At 45.9% G+C, this 16402-nt stretch overlaps 1 protein-coding gene across 18 annotated transcripts in view; it reads left to right on the forward strand.

The window, feature by feature from the left end:
* MACF1 (microtubule actin crosslinking factor 1) overlaps window positions 1–16402 on the forward strand; it is a 383383-nt gene that overhangs the window by 143217 nt on the left and 223764 nt on the right. For all 18 annotated transcript variants that reach the window (XM_061597825.1, XM_061597831.1, XM_061597827.1 and 15 more), the window contains exon 6: window positions 15138–15304. In XM_061597825.1, coding sequence (XP_061453809.1) covers window positions 15138–15304 — 167 coding nt within the window. The remainder of the gene's footprint in view (window positions 1–15137; window positions 15305–16402) is intronic.

Genomic DNA, 16402 nt, shown 5'->3' on the forward strand with positions numbered 1-16402 from the left:
GGAAAAAGCACTTCATGCATGTTTAGGGGGAGCTCTTTTGTTTAATCCCAGAGCTCAGACTTGGTGTGGAAAAAGAGGCTCTGGAGAGTCCTGGCTCAAAGTACGTCCCCTGCCTCCCCCCAGAGCTTGAGGATTTCTACATTTATTGTAACTTCTTGAAACCTCTGGCTGCTCTGCTTTGATGTCTCCTTGCTATGTCTCCCTCCTGCATCTGTTTTGGTGCTCTGTGGGGTTTCCCAAAGGATGCTGAGTCTCCAGCCTTGTTTGGAGGACACACAGCCCATATGTTTTCACATATAACATAATTTAATTCGGTGAGGAGGGAATGAACTCTGCATATGCTCGGTTGTGTTCCCATCTCTGTTACTCACATATTCTGGGGCTGAACCCTGGTGCTCCAAATGGGTCCCCGGACGAACGCTGGCAAACCCGTGTTTAAATAAGAGAAGAGAAGAGTTGTTTTGCTAGCCAGCCCCTTTGGTGCATTTCTCCTTTTAAAGCAAGGTAAAAATGATAAGGCAGGGAGGGAATTGAACTCTCCTGGTTCGGCACTAGAGAGCCTCAGTGATGGAGGCCAAAGGTCAAGGTTTTTTGGTTGCAGTTCAAGCTGTAATTGCCTTTTCTGTGCCCAGAAAGACTACTTATGTTTGGTCTAATGTCATACTCTGTCCAGGATGCCTCTCTGATGTGTGTGTGTGTTTGTGCGTACACCAGGAAACACCTCCTCTGCTCCAGTTCTTTAACATGCATTTTAGCTGTCAAAACTCTACTGTGTGTAGTAGCTGTTAATTTTAAATGGTGTGCATTTGGGGAGAGGGCTGGGATGGATTTCAGGGCAATGTAGGCAAGGACTGGGTGGGGGTGGGTGGGTTTAGGGGGCAATCTAGCCCTAAAATTGCAACAAGATCTGACATAAAATACCCATCCAATTTGGCATGGGTTTTTCAACAACAATGTCATTGTAAAAGAAGAATCCAGATCATATATTTCTTGTTTGATGCCTCTCTGGAATGTTAATGTTAAAAGCAATTCTTGTAAGATGGGGGACTGTTGTCTAATGCGGTGTGATGGGGGACAGATGGAATGCTTCCTTGGTGTCCAGAATTCACCTAAATGCTCAATAGCTCTCTAAAATGAGAGGCACCAGATATCAAGCCCCTTTGAATAGTCCCCCCTTCCCTCTGCGTGCAACTGTCAGACCTTTTCACTTGATGTATAGGGGATGGGGTGTAGTTATTCTCTGGTGAGGAATGGACAGGTACAGTTATGCTCAAGTTAATGCTGTTCTCTGTTGCTTTGTGTGTTCTTGGTTTATATTTTGGCATTAGAAATCAGTTCGGAGGTGAGTGCTCGCTCAAAGAATGTTCAGCACTATTTTAGTGCATAACAACTCTTTTGTACATCTCCCATCGCTACTCCTGTGGCGAGTTCAAGGCTTTGGAGTTCAGCATAGGGTAGAACTGGACTTTTTGTTTTGGGAGGTTAAAATGATGAGTAGTTGGTGGGGAGTTCCCATCTCTTCACTTCTTTCTCCTTGCAAGTGAGGTGGAAGGCATTCTGAGGACAGCAGCAAAGATGACAGAAGGGCTCTGGAGAATGAGGTGCAAGGAACTGGGCACGTTGATCAGCAACAGCAGCGTCTCGCATTATGTCCTGTCCTTCACCCGAAGGTCGCAGGGCAGGTCACAATGTAGTACAAAATACAATATACACATGTTAATAAAAGCTTCTTAAAAGTGGTACTTAATCTGAATCAAAAAAACCTCTCACATCTGAATAAGCATTTATTTTAGCATTTAGTTTAGAGAAAAGAAGTTAAAGTCGGGAACATATTAACAGCAATTTTCAAATACTTACAAAAGTAGCCATAAAGGGGAGAGAGTGAGGGCGAGAGTTGTTGCACAGTCTGCAAAACACTCAGAAGTTGACTGTCAGCAAGCAGTTCCTTCCGCAAGGAAAGCTGTTGTGGAAAGCGAAAAAGCCCAAACCACACAGCACCCCAACTAACTCATGCAGCCGTCTCCACAAGCAGAGGGCAAGTGCAATGTGCTTGGGTGCCTAACCCCTGGCACAAAGACGTGATCTATGTGCATGCATACACACACAGACCAGCAAATCTTCTGGTCTCCCAAGGCCCCACTGATTTGGGAGGTAGCAAAAAGATATTGTCCTGGTGGGAGCAGAGGGCTAAAGCTCCCTGCCAAGTCCAGCACCTTGATGGGATGCAAACCGGCCCCTCCCTGGTAATCAGATCAATCATTTTATGAGTGGAGAGGGGCAAGAACCCCCTCCCCCCTAGCTGATGTGCATGGTTCAGCTCAGGAAGGCAGGGCTGTGATGTGCATTAGCAAACGTGAGGGATGGCCACACCCACTGCTGGCATCTGGCCCCTGCAGGGTTTGCCATGGGTGAATGTGGCCCTCAGGCCAAAGGAGGTTAGTTACGCCTGCTGCAGAGCAAATAGCTCCAGACGTACTCAAGCAAGCAGGTCAGTCCACATGCCACACTGAAAGGCAAAACATTCCTCTTGTATCCTAATGTTGTCAGACCTTGGAATTGTAATAAAGCTCACACCCACCTACAAGATATTCTCTTGTGAAGCAAGTCCATTTCTTCAAATAACTGATTTCTAGTTGTATGCCAGAAGGAAGCTTTAATTAGAGTTTGTTTTGTTTTCTAGTCTGGGGAATTTTACTAATTCAGTAAGATTTATTAGCCAGTCTCACTGATTTTCTGATTCACCGGCCCAGGCTGCCTGCAGGAATGGGCAACCAGGAAGGATAAGCTGTTGCTTCATGTGCTTCACTGGCTAACTTGGAGGGCAGCTGGCTACCCAGGCAGTTGTGCTACACAATCCAAGAGGTGCATCCCCAAATCCTTTGCAAAGAGTGCTGGAGCTCAATGCCAGGACTGTCTGCTGCTTCATTGCCACATCTAAAAATAGTCCCTTGGGGACTGCTTGGATTGTTTGCACTGTCATGCTGGTCTTGAAGCTGCTGAGCAACTCCCAGTGTGCCCTGGATAATTTTCCAGAAATGGCTCTCCTTTGAATCTGTGAGCTAAGAGTGGGAAGCAGCGTGAGGGGATAAAGCTATGAATCCAGCCATCCCTAAGTGACCTCGCACAGTTTCTGATCCTTGAGAGAGAGTTGCTTACCTCTGTTGGGTATTCTTAATATGGGTTATGAAATGTGAATTATCAAAGGAAGACACCTAACCATTTCCATTTGAAAGCAGATGGGGGAAAGGATCTAGCTGACAGGCTTATGCAGTGAGAAATTCAAAATACCAGAGGTCATTTCATAGTCCAGGGGTAGCCAATGTGACACCCTCCAGATGTTGTTGGACTGCAACTCCCATCAGCCCCAGGCAGCATGGCCAATGGTGAGGGATGATGGGAATTGCAATTTAGCAAAATCTGGAGGGTACCATGTGAACTATCCCTGCCCTAGTCTGTATCTGAATGCATTCAGATCAAAGAGCACAGTATATGCAGTATATGTTGTACACTGGTCATTCCATAAAGTGTCAAAGCTGTAGCCATCTTTGTATCAGTTGTCCTGTGGTTCTCCTGCTTTTGCATATTTGGGTGCATTGGTTTTAACATGATCGCAATGTCCCAGCTCCTGTAAAATTAGTCTAATACAGATGCAGCTATAGACACCTTCAGATAGCTTATAGCTGATAGTTTAGTAGCAATTAATATAGAAACCCCTTCAGGATTGCCCATCGCAACATCTCTCCGCAGTCAAGATTACAACTGCTTCCAGGTGAGTGGCTCCTAGCACTTCCCAACCCTTGCTCTTCCATTGGAAACTATAAGTGTGATTGCAGTGGGCTTTCTGTGCTGTCGAGGGATCTTGCACTTACTTTTTTGAATATATCCCACTGTACATTGTGCACACCATACATAGTTAATATCACTACAACATGTGCAGTACTACACCATCCTGCAATGATGTTACAGCATTTGGTGTTATAGTACTATATTGGTTTCATTTTTAAAAAAAGATGAAGTGTTTTAGTAATAAAAGATAAATTAAAAAACGCATGTGAGAATGCTAAACAAGCTCATGCCCTTAAACATAAAGTGCTTGGCACCTTTGCAAAGGGAGGGTTCGTAGCTTCTGGGCAAAATAATTATTCTTTTTGATGTTTGAATGGTAAAGTCCAAAACACTAATAATGTGAGAACCAAATGCATTGTAATGCTCAGGTAGTTCTCTTGACACCCAGGGAGTGGCAGCTTTTCTGCCTTCATAGGGGAAGAGTGTGATTATCTCACTAAATGCCTTTATAATATTTGTATCCCGATTTTTTTTTAATTCTAGCATTTGCCAAACTGCCAAATGTGTGTTCTCTGTTATTTTCTCACCATCTTTGCCTTCGAGTCGTTCTTCCTTCAATAATTCCAAGGGCAGGCTGTTTCACCGAGGAGAAGCCCTGCCCTCAGCAAGCAGCATCACTAGTCTGGAAGATGTCTTTGAAGCTTGTTAGCGTGGCGTGAGGGCAGCCATTAAATTGTCATGATAGTCTGATCTGAATTGGTGGGAAAGGGCTGGGTGGCTGGGGGACGGGTGGAGAGGGGAGCCAATGGTGAATTTCAAGCCAGGTTACCAGATGCCACCTCTATATATTATGGTCACTTGTGTTCCAGAAGGGCATAGTCCCTGAACGCAAAATAGTAGTTTGTGGACATATGTAGGTCCCAAGTAAGTGTGGTAACAAAACTAGAAGGAATACATTCTGGAGGATTTGTGCTTCTTTGTGATGTGGCTTGTTCTGTGGAAGAATTTGAAGTGAGTCTCTCTGAAGCTAGAAAGTGCTTCTGGCATAAGGTAGATTTGATACTGAGGCCCCATCTGAACTATACATTTAAAACAGTACTGTATCGTGCTTCTTTAAACAGTCATGGTTTCCCTCAAAGAATCCTGGGAGCTGTAATTTGTTAAGAGTACTGTTTGGAGATCCTTATTTCCCTCACAGAGCTACAATTCCCAGAGTTGCCTGGGAAGAGGGATTCATTGCTAAACACTTATGAGAACAGTAGCTCTGTGAGGGGAATCGGGATCCCCTAACACCTCTCAGCACCCTAAACAAGCTACAGTTCCCAGGATTCTTTGAGGGAAGCTATGACTGTTTAAAGTGGTATAATACTGCTTTAAATGTGTAGTGCAGATGGGACCTCAGTAGAGGCTGGGAAAGGCAATCACTATAGCAAGTTGAAAGCCAAGTGCAGAAGACATCATACCTAACCCTGGTTTGTTGTCTTACCCCGGTTAAGATACTGAATATACAATGAAATAATGCTGTGTTAATGCAGAAGGTTCCCTTGGCCTGTATTTGTTTTTTTGCAGCACAAGCTACGTTTGTTTTGTTTGCATGCCTGAGGATGCATCCAAGACTAACACAGGTGTCATAAGCCAGTGGCACTTTTTCTGGGTGTCTCTGGTTGCTGGTGGGAAGGGGGCTTAAAGGTCCTAACGATGCCAACTGAAGACAGTTGGGTTTGCTTCTGAGTCATCAGACTAGCTGTTTCACAGTGTGGGCACCTGAAATTTGGGATATTCCAAATGTGAGAATCATGGCCATGTGATCTCTGATTATTATTATTATTATTATTATTATTATTATTATTATTATTATAACACCTGTGACAATCTTTGAGAGGAGGGGGAGGGTTCGCTTTTTGAAGAAAGAGCTTTGGCTAAGAAGAGCAAAGAGCCATCTGCGAGACAGCAGCTGACAAAGATGGGCTTTTCCGTGCGATAAGCACAGAAAGAGAGAGAGAGGTGATCCACAGAATACAAATGGCGAGGCTGCTTCTCCTTGACTGTGTGGAGCTGGAGGAGAGGCCTGTAATTCCAGCACTCTTCCTGCTCCCTTGTATCCGTGGCAAGACTCCACGGCAGCTGGGCACGAGAATGGAAAGAGAGCTGGCAAAAGATAAGCTAACCTTCCTGGCAGAAATCAGGAAGAGGCTTTTGCAACAGAGAGCTGGCTGGAATGGTTGCCTCAGAGCAACTGCGGGAGCCACAAATGTCACCGGGCACTTTCTAGCCCTCAGTCTTGTTGCTTCTACTCAGAACACTTCCCATATTTCCTCTCAGGTGTGTGTGTGGGGGGGGGTTGGGGTTGGGGGAGAACCTTTTCCTACCTGAGGGCCACATTCCCTTCTGGACCACCTTCCTGGGCCAGTAGTGGGCAGGACTAGAGGCAACTAAGGGCAGAGCAATGGATGCAAACATTACCTTTGTACAGTAGGCTAATCTCTGTCCTCCATCTAGGCAAGCAAAGGCATGCCCAGAGTTCAAAGAGATGATCCCAGTCAGGCAAAAACACTCCAGGAGGAGGCAGGGCAGGGTTGGTGGTGGTGGGGGACTGGGGAGGCAGTGGGCTGTGGGGAGATCCTGAAGGCCAGATAGAGAAGCTTGGAGGGCCATATTTGGCCAGCCCTGCTCTGAGGAGCTAGAGGGAATGCATGGGGAGGTGACCTGAGTTTATCTTCCCAAACTGCCCCATGGGCTGAGGGCACTGATCTGAGGGGAGCCACAAGCGAGGCCAATGGTCAAAGCCAATGAGCAAGGCGGGATTGAGGAATGCTGTCAGGAGACCAAAGCACAATCAAGGCTATGTGAATAGACCAGAGCTCAGGTGAATAGACTTTGTTGCTCAAGCCAGGCTCAGCTGAAGAAGGAAGCCTCTTTTTGCGCCTTCCTGCCCGGTAGGATCCAGTGGTGGGCCGGGGTGGTGGAAGGTGTCAGTCCAGAAGGTTCTACACTAGGAAGGTTGCTACCAGCAGTTCAGCTGCTCACTTCACGGGGCAGCCACACACAGACTCCAGCAACTCCTGACAACCATGAAGCAGTCTAGGGTGGTGGAGAAATGATGGTTTGCACAAGGCTGCCCACTGAGCTTCATGGCTGGGTTTGAATTTGGGTTGCCTCAGTCCAAGTCTAAAACTCTCTCTGCTGCTTGGAGCCTGTTGGTGCAGTGTCGGTGTGGCGTGGCTCCAGGGTTACCATGGCTGGATCCCATGCTGCTGTGGTAACCTTTAAATCCAGGAGTCACCATGGGGGCACAAATGGCTATGGAGGACCTTGCCCTCCTAGCACTGCATCTTCTGGAGCACACACAGTTGATTATAGGACCTTCCTACCATGCCATAGAGCAGCCTTCCGTGGTGCCCTCCCGATGTTTAGGACTACAGTAGAGCTCCATTCAGCGGTAGCCAGCCCAGTTTATATAGGCAGTGTAAACTGGCTGTGAATAGCGTTCTAATGGTACAGGAAGAGATTCTCTACCACCACCCCAATATGATGTTGTGTGTCTCTGTGATGTTCCTATATTAATGTATATATGGTAAGTGTTGTTGTTTTAGAAGATACATGGTAAGTGGAGTGAAAGAGGGGGAGTGAATGGGCAGTAGAATGCGAGATGATTGGCTGAGTGTTTAAAATGGCTGAATGTATAAAAGGAAGAGTGAGAGTGGAATCTGGGGGGGGAGAAGAGAAAGAGTGGATTGCTTGGTGGGGTTTGAGAGAGTTGTTTGCCAGGAGGGAGTGAAGAAGGAGGGAGGTGGAGTTCGGATTAATATTGAGTAAAACCATATGCTTATGTGCCTTAAGAAGAAATCTTGTTAATCTTGTTAGCTTTGTTATCTTTAATAAATACTTAATTTGGTTTACCAAAGGCCTGATCCTTGGCTGGGGTTTCACAGACCAGAAGGGAGGGTAAGGTAACCAAGGCTGAAGGGGAACTGTAACAAATGGTGGCAGCGGTGAAGAGAATAACAATACCAGTATTCAGAGTCTCTGGGAATACTAGTATTGGGACGTTACTGGTGGTTGCCTAGCAGGGGGATCTGTTGAGATCTGTGCTAGAGCGGATAGGTAAATCATAAGAGAGAGCGGTCCGGACTGGTGGAGTCCCTGGTGGTGCCTAGAGACAGGCAGTAACCACGAGCAGGTAGGAACCTGACAGGGAGAGCCAGGGAAGGACGCATCACAGTCTCCCCCTCCCCAATTTTTTTCTGGACTGCCACGCATTGGGAGAAGCAACTGGGCTACTTCCATTAATTTTGACTTTGGGGGTGTTGTGCTGAGCAGGTTTTGCTTACTGGCTTAGAGGCCCTGGGTGATGGTGTTTTGGCCTTCCCCCTACAGGGTAAGAGAGGGATTTGACATGTGCAGAGAGGAGATCTCATGATTTTATGAAATCCAGGCCCCTGCAGGCCCCTCTGGATCGTATGCATGCTGGAAAAATCCAATGTGGCCAAGAGGCAGTGAAGGGAGGACAGTGAAAGCATGTACCATGGCTCCTGTGGAGCAAGGAAATAGTGGGATCTGTGCCTTGTTCTCCTGCAAGGGTCCTGCACCTCCATTTCCTTACAGTCCTGTTGACTCATCTGCCAGCTCTCCTCCTGTGCGCACCATGGCTGTCACAGTGATGGAGAGGGTTCCACAAGTTCACTTGCTAGATTGCTGGTGACAACTGCGGATATTTATTTATTTATTTATTTATTTTATTCGATTTTTATACCGCCCAAAGCCAGAGGCTCTCTGGGCGGTGCACAGCATAGAGTAAATACAATACAATAAAATAACAATAGAACACTATTGGATAGGGAGCTTATCTTTGATCTCCTGCTGGAATTTGAAGGTACTTGGAAGATTCTCGCTGCTTCAGATGCGTACAAAGCTCATCGTGAAGTCTGTGATGAGACCCTGGCCCTCCCCAAGTTGGTCGCAGAGACAGAGCTGGAGACAACTGCTGACCGGTTACTAAGGCCAGCCAAAGCATGCACAGGCAGTCTGCTAGTCAATGCTAAGTGTGCTGGATTTGTTTGTTGTCCTTCCTCCTGCCCCAGCCCCACTGTAGACTGTACTGGTGGTGAGAGGGCAAAGTGGAACCCCCACCATCATGCCATTCTGAACCATGGTGGCAGCTCATTTCAACAGATTCCTCCCCCCCAAAATGTGTTCTTGAGAAACTGGCATCCTTCTCTTCAACTAGCATGGCTCTGATCTTGCTTGTTTGCACAGCTTTCCCTTTATTAAGGAGCTGCAGTCAGCTAGCAGTGGAGAGGAGGGAGCCCCACCCTCTTCCCCAGCACTCGCCTCGTGCCTTGAAAGGTGTGCACATTCTATCAAGTGCAAAAAGCATTTGGCAACCCATTACCCCCCTTTTATTGGAAACTGGGTCACTGTGCCATTGCTTTTCCTCTGAGTGTGCTTCCAGCCACCTGTGTCAGTGAGGGTGGAGCTCCCAGATTGGAAAAGAATATGGAGCTGGGAACCGATGGGTTCTGATGGAAGCCTTGCGGCACAAGGGGGCAAAGGCCCAGGGAGCATTTTTTCCTGTGGTTATTCCTTCCTCTTCTTCCTCCTTTTACAGTGTGTTGGCAGCAATTCCCTTTGGACGCTCAAATGTTGTCTTTTGAATGTTCCATTTTGTGAATTAAGCAATCCTTGTAGGTCTAGCTAGGTCTAGCTACCAAGATGGATTTCCTGCCTGCCCCACTCAGGCCTTCTTTCACTCCTGAAGAATTAGAGGCCTATGGAAACTTCAAACCCCACCCCCGACTATTGGGATGTCAGAAATTTCTAAGGCGGAAATTGGCAGCAAAATCTAATTTCTGTCTCAAAGTCTCCTATTTAAATGGAGGTGGTATAGGCTCAATACAAATATAATACTTAACCCTGGTTAAGATACCAGACATACTATGTAACCACGGCTTAGCATTGCTCCTAGGGGAATGTACAGACCCTGACCAAGACCCAGATTTGAGGACTTGTATCTGGTGTTTGGTAAGAGAGACAGAATAGGGACTGTCCACCCAGCTGCACAGCAGTCTCCCTATCTGAGCTAGCAGAGGTAGTCTCAGGGTTGGAAAATCAAGGATGGTTTTTCTGGGGAACGTCAAGATACCTGATGCCAGGGTTGCTTTGGGTGGACTGACCACTATGACAACCATAGGTTTGTCTTAATACATCAGTAACCCAATGCATGCAGCAGGGTATGCTCTTGACCAGGTTTTTGCTATAGGGCAGATGTGGGGCAGCCTGGAATTGAGGGTCATGTTCAATAGCTCTGTTGTCATGGTCAAACCAGTGAGGTTTGGTTTGCTGGCAGCAGTTCCTTCCTGCAGTGATAGGAGATCTATTAAGATGGTCCATCCTCGGAGAAATACGGAATTTGAGGGATCCCTGAATGGGGGATTTTTTGGTTGACAGAGCTGGTGATCTTGTCGAGGCCCTGATGTTACTATGGAATGGTGGGGTAGAAAAGGCCATCAACATAATCGCTCCCAAGTGTTATCTGCAGTGGTGAGAGCCTGCGATTCCCCTTGGTTTTCTGGGGAAACCCTGCCCAATGAAGCAGGCTGGGCTGGTGTGCAAGGGGTGCAGTCGTGGAAGAAATACAAGGAAACACAAGAGAATAGGACATAGTTGGGCATTACATCCTTGAGGAGCCGTCCAGCTGAGTTGCTCTGAGTTGGTGAAGTGTTTGTTAAGATCCTAGCCCAGGAAAGAGAGGGATAGAACCCTTGATCGCTTGCTGTGACAAATTTGCAAAGTACTTTGAGGATAAGGTTGCTTGTATCAGCTCAAAACTTGATACCACTGTTGATACAGTCCCGATGGAGGGGTTCAAAACACTTATCTAGTCAGATTTTGAGAGATCAGTTTCAATTGTTTTAGCCTGGGAATGTGGAGAAGGTACTTGAGGCAGTCTGTCTGACCACGTTTAGTCTTGACCCGTAGGGTGGGTGGTGATAACTGGGTGGGTCCAGGGGGTAGTCAACACTTAGTTAAGTCAGACGGTGCTACCTCCCACCATAAACGAGATGGCAGTGCAGCCACTCCTTGAGAAATCCTGTGTGGTCCTGGAGGTATGTAACAATTACTGCCCAATTACAGTCCAGTCGCAAGTATCCCATTTCTGGGCAAGGTGGTGGCCAGTCAGCTTCATATGCTCTTGCAGGAAACAGATTATCTTCCAGGCTGGCTTTGGGGGCATTTTTGGGATCAAAATGGCCTTAATGTGGATGACCTTTGGGAGTGAGATGGTGGGGGAACCAGCAACCTTGTTGATTCTCTTTGATCTGTTGGCAGCTTTTGATACCATTAACTGTGTTATCTTGCTGGACTAACTCTGCGGGATGGGAGGAGGGGGCAAGGGTTCATTTCTGCCTGCAGTGTCATTTCCCAAATGTAGCATTGGGGGACTTGTGCTTGACTCTATGACAGTTGATCTGTGGAGTCCCACGAGATTCCATCTTGTCCCCCATGCTGTTTAACATCTATTTGAAGCTGCTGGGAAAGGTCATCAGGGGATTTGAAACAGGGTGCCATCGGTATGCGGATGACACACAGCTCTCCTTCCCTTCGTCATCTGAATCAGGTGAGGCCATGCAGGTTCTGAACCAGTGCCTGGGTGCTGTAATAGGCTCAAAGAGAGCCAATTAATTCTGATAAGATGGAGGTCCTATTCTCAAATTTGGTAGTTCTTGAGTCTAGGGATTAGGGAGGTAACCTTAACGGGTCTGCTCTCCCCTTGGAGGTACAGATGTGTATGTAGTTTGGGGGTGTTCCTAGGTCCAGCTTTGTTACTGGAGGCCCAAGTGTCTTCAGTGGTATGGAGAGATTTTGGTCAGCTGTGACTGCCTCACCAATTATGGCTGTTCCTGGGTGGAGAAAGCCTTATGACAGTAATGCTCTGATGCATTGTTGTAATGCATTCTACATGGGACTGCCCTTGAAGATGACTTAGGAGCTGCAGCTAGTGCAGAATGTGGTTGCCAGACTAAGTGCATCAGCCAGGTGATTCTGAAGGGTCTGCATTGGCTGTCAGTACACTTCCAATCTGAATTCAAGGTGCTTGCCATGACTTACAGAACCCTACATGACTTGGGACCGAAATACTTGAAGGAGTGTTTCTTCCTATGCTGTCCTGCCTGGAAGTTTTCTGGAAGCCCACTATCAGGGATGGTACGGTGACATGAGAAAGGGCCTTTTCTGTGGTGGTGCCTTGTGTCATGGAGTGCCCTCACTTCTGGGGTATGGCTGGACCAACTTCTTCCCCCCCCCCATTTCAGTACCAGCTCAAACACATGACTGTTTACTCAAGCATTTGGAAATCTTTGGTTGTTTGGCTGGGGTCAAATTGATGTTTCTGTAGTTAGAGCCAGTGTATTTATTGTTCTTAGTAGTTATAGATTTGAAGTTTTAAATGTAAATGTACTGCCTTCAAGTTGATTTTGATTTATGGCGACCCTATGAATAGGGTTTTCATGAGGCTGAGAGGCAGTGACTGGCCCAAGGGTCACCCAATGAGTTTCATGGCTGTGTGGGGATTCGAACCCTGGTCTCCCAGGTTGTAGTCCAGCACCTTAACCACTTAGCAGGCATTTTATTGTACCACACATTGAGATAATTGCGATGAAGGGTGGGTTATAAATATTTTAAGTAAATAAATACAGTGAAACTGAAGGAAGACTGGTTCTACTCTAGGGGGCCTGGAGAGGTTGAGAAAACTTACCTTCACCATGGGTTACACAGTACAGATATAACACTCTGAGTTAATGCAAACCACATTTGCAGACAAACATCAAGCTGTGGGTTTTGTATCCTTTGTTGTGTTTTACGTATGTTTTACATTTAGATATATGTAACAAATGTGAAGAATGATTAGGGGAAAATAAGCCATGGTTTTTATTCTGAAAGATGGTTTATTATAGAGTCTGCTGTATTTTCTACCATAGTGTTCTAATAGTTTTAAATACTGCTGTGTAGTTTTAGCGCTCTGTTTTATTTTTAGTATCTTATTATTGGTCTAACAGATTTCTGTTACTGTAAACTGCTTTGGAAAACTAATTTTAAAAGTGGGATACAGTATATAAAAAACAAAATAAAAATAAATAAATGAGCCTAGGGTTTGCAAAGGGCCATAGAAACATCAAGCAAAATGGGACCTTGCAGGTAACTCTGGCCCCTTCTTTCAGTTTCTTAAGGTTGGAACTTGTGTTCGCACTGGTTTGAATACAGAATATGCACCAACAGCAGCTGCACGGTGGCACATTACTCTCCCTAATCTGTCTGATTGCGCAGAAATGCACAGCACTTTGGCTGCTTCTGCTTTGGTGAATCTGGAAGGGGGATGGGTGGGATGCCCTGCTGGCAGGCAGTCACTCTCTGCTGGACAGATGCAATCTGAACTGCTGGCTGGCACTGGGCTGACCTTCCCCATCACCCAACCAAGCCGAGAAGTGCTTTAAAAATATTTTGGGTAAATAAACATTTTAAAGGCCATGATGTAGCTATATGGTGATATACGGTGCGGGACCACGATACCTTGCGGAACGCCTCTTCCGATATGAACCGGCCCGTGCACTACGTTCTGCTACGAAGGCCCTCCTCCGGGTTCCAACTCACAGGGAGGCCCGGAGGGTGATGACAAGATCTAGGGCCTTCTCAGTGGTGGCCCCCGAACTATGGAACAGTCTCCCCGAGGAAGTACGCCTGGCGCCGACTCTGCTCTCCTTCCGGCGCCAGGTCAAAACCTTCCTATTCTCTGAAGCATTTTAAGTTACACTGATTTACTTTTAAAAATGTTTATTGTATTGGATTGTTGATTGTATTTTAGTATTATTTTGTTATTCATTGTATTTTTATGCTATTTTATGTTCACCGCCCAGAGAGCTATTGCTAGTCGGGTGGTATATAAATTTAATAAATAATAATAATAATGTAGCTGCTGCCGCTTCCACTTTCTACATGTGTTTTGTGACGCATACTAGCTTTGTGAAGAAATGGCCACCCTTTTCAACCAGATTTATTATTATTATTATTATTATTATTATTGATAATGATAATTTCTTACCTGCCCTGCACCATAAGGCTCAAGGGTGGGTTACAGCAATTTCAAATGCAATATTAAAAACAGTAAAAAAAAAAATTCCAGTCACAGGAAAATATATCTTAAGTGTCAAGGACCAGGGTGAAGCCAGATGCACCTCTGTGGGGAGGGAATTCCGCACCCAAATAACAACATGGTGTGAATCAATGAGAGCCCTACGCAGAATTCCGTCTCCATCCTTCTCCCTGCTGAGTTCTTTAAGGGTAAAACTGATGCGAAGGAGGAAGCAGCTGACAGCCAGGGCCACCCCCCTGTGCTGGTTGAAGGCAGGTGGGTGGGGACTGGATTAGAGCCAGTTGAGGGCAGATCCATACCATACATTTAAAGCACATCCGAACACACATTTAAAATGCATGACTTCCCCCAAAGTATTCGTGGAACTGTGGTTTTCCCTTTGCAGAGCTACAGATCTCTAGCACCCTTAACAAGCTACAGTTCCTGTGAATCTTTTGGGGGAAGCCATGTGCTTTAAATGTGCATTAGATGTGCTTTAAATGTATGGCATGGACCTTCCCTGAGGCTGCTGGGCCAGTGCCCCATTCACCCTGATGGATCAGCTTTTACTGCTTCATCTAATATTTCACCTTTCTGCCTGTACCAGGCCCACAAACCAGCTCACAAGATAAAATAATAGCCATTAACACGCAGTTTAGATGCAAAGCTGCTCAATCACTTAAAACAAAGATAAGATCAACAAATGAGTTGGAATTAAACCAAGAAAAAAACCTTAGCTCCCTCATTTCTTCCCTAAAAGAGCACCTAAGGTGAGCCAGTTGCCTTGGTGCCTGAAGCAACTGCCTTACCTTGACATATAGCAGGGTCATACCCAATTGACCATGCACTCTTGCTCCAAAGAGCTTCCTTGCCGTAGACATGTAGGAAGTTGCCTTATAGCAAGTCAAACCTTTGGTCCATCCAGCTCAATATTGTCCTAGAGATATGAAGGCCAGGAAAAAAGCCAGAAAAAGTAAAAAAACCAAAAACACCCCGATTTCCCATTTCCCCCCAGGCCTTCACATCTCTATTGTCTATAATGACTGGCAGACAGGGGACATTCCCAGTCCTACCTAGAGATGTTGGGGATTGAACCTGGGATCCTGTGCATGCAAAAGCAGGTGCTCTACCACTGAGCTACAGCCCTTCTCTTAGTGGTTTCTGTCATCTGATAAGGTTCTGCCAAATGATACAACTGCTCCATTGCTATGGTCTTTTCTTCCAGATCTCCGACATCTACATCAGCGGAGAGTCGGGAGATATGTCCGCCAAAGAGAAGCTCCTTCTATGGACACAGAAGGTGACGTCAGGCTACGTGGGGGTGAAGTGCACCAACTTCTCATCCTGCTGGAGTGATGGAAAGATGTTCAATGCTATTATTCACAGATATAGGTATGCATACTCTCCCACCTTCCAGTTAACAGACGAACCTTGAAAAATGGTAGAACTTCTAAAGCTACAGTGAAATCGTGTGTAAATGTTGAATGTTCGCATTCTGAAATTTGAGCCCAGAACTTTGGGATTTCTTATTTTAAATTTTAAAATTTGATTTTGCTTAAAATGTATTTATCTATTTAAAGCATGTTTACCCTGCTGTTTAGCCAAAAAGACTCCCAGAGTTGCCAAGAAAAATCAGTAATAAGATAGTCCCTGTCCTCAGGCTGACAATAACAAATGACACACAAGGAAAGAGGAATGTGGAGGAAGGAGAAGAAAAGCAAGCTCAGGGACCAGTTCTTAAAATTAAAGTGGCCTGATGTAATGGCTACCTCTTGGTTACAGTTGAGGGAGGGCAAGAAACAGCCAGCCCTGCTTATCTTATCCCAATGAAACATGTCCCATTTTTCAGATTGTTCTTGAAATTGGGGTGCCTTAGATTAGTTGTGCACCAAATTTCAGGTACTTATGTCATGTGAAACCCCTGATATTTGTGTGAATTAGTTGTCAGTGAAACTCGACCCTTTCTGTCTCTGATTCTTAATAATAAAATAATGATCTGGTTTGCATGTAACACTAAGTCAAGCCATAGTTTTGCGCAAATGTGTGGTTCCAGAGAGATTGCGAATGTTTTGCTCTTCCCCTGGTCCTGCTGCTGCCACGCTGCTGTGAGCTTCACCATGGTTTGGCTTAGTGTTATGTCTTGTGGTTTATCTTCCCCAGACAAACCACAAGTGGTAAGCCGTGGAACTACCCTTGGCTACACCTTGTGGTTTGTCGGGAAGGAGATACACCGTGAGTATCAACTGAAAGTACAGATGAATTGCAAAGGCAAACCATGGCTTAGCTTGTGGCAGCACAGCCGCAATAGGACCAGAGGAGGAGCAAAGTGGCAGCCACCTTCTCTTCAGCAACTCACTGCTTTGCTCTTTTGTGCTAAGCTGTGGTTTGGCTTAGTATTGTGTGCAAACTGGACCAGTAATAAGTATTAAGTTGCTAGACTCGGCACTCTTGTGTCTTGGGTTTTTCTGTTTGCTACAAATCCTAAATCCA

The sequence above is a fragment of the Rhineura floridana genome, chromosome 15, assembly GCF_030035675.1.
Source record: "Rhineura floridana isolate rRhiFlo1 chromosome 15, rRhiFlo1.hap2, whole genome shotgun sequence".
In the NCBI taxonomy this organism is placed as follows: domain Eukaryota; kingdom Metazoa; phylum Chordata; class Lepidosauria; order Squamata; family Rhineuridae; genus Rhineura; species Rhineura floridana.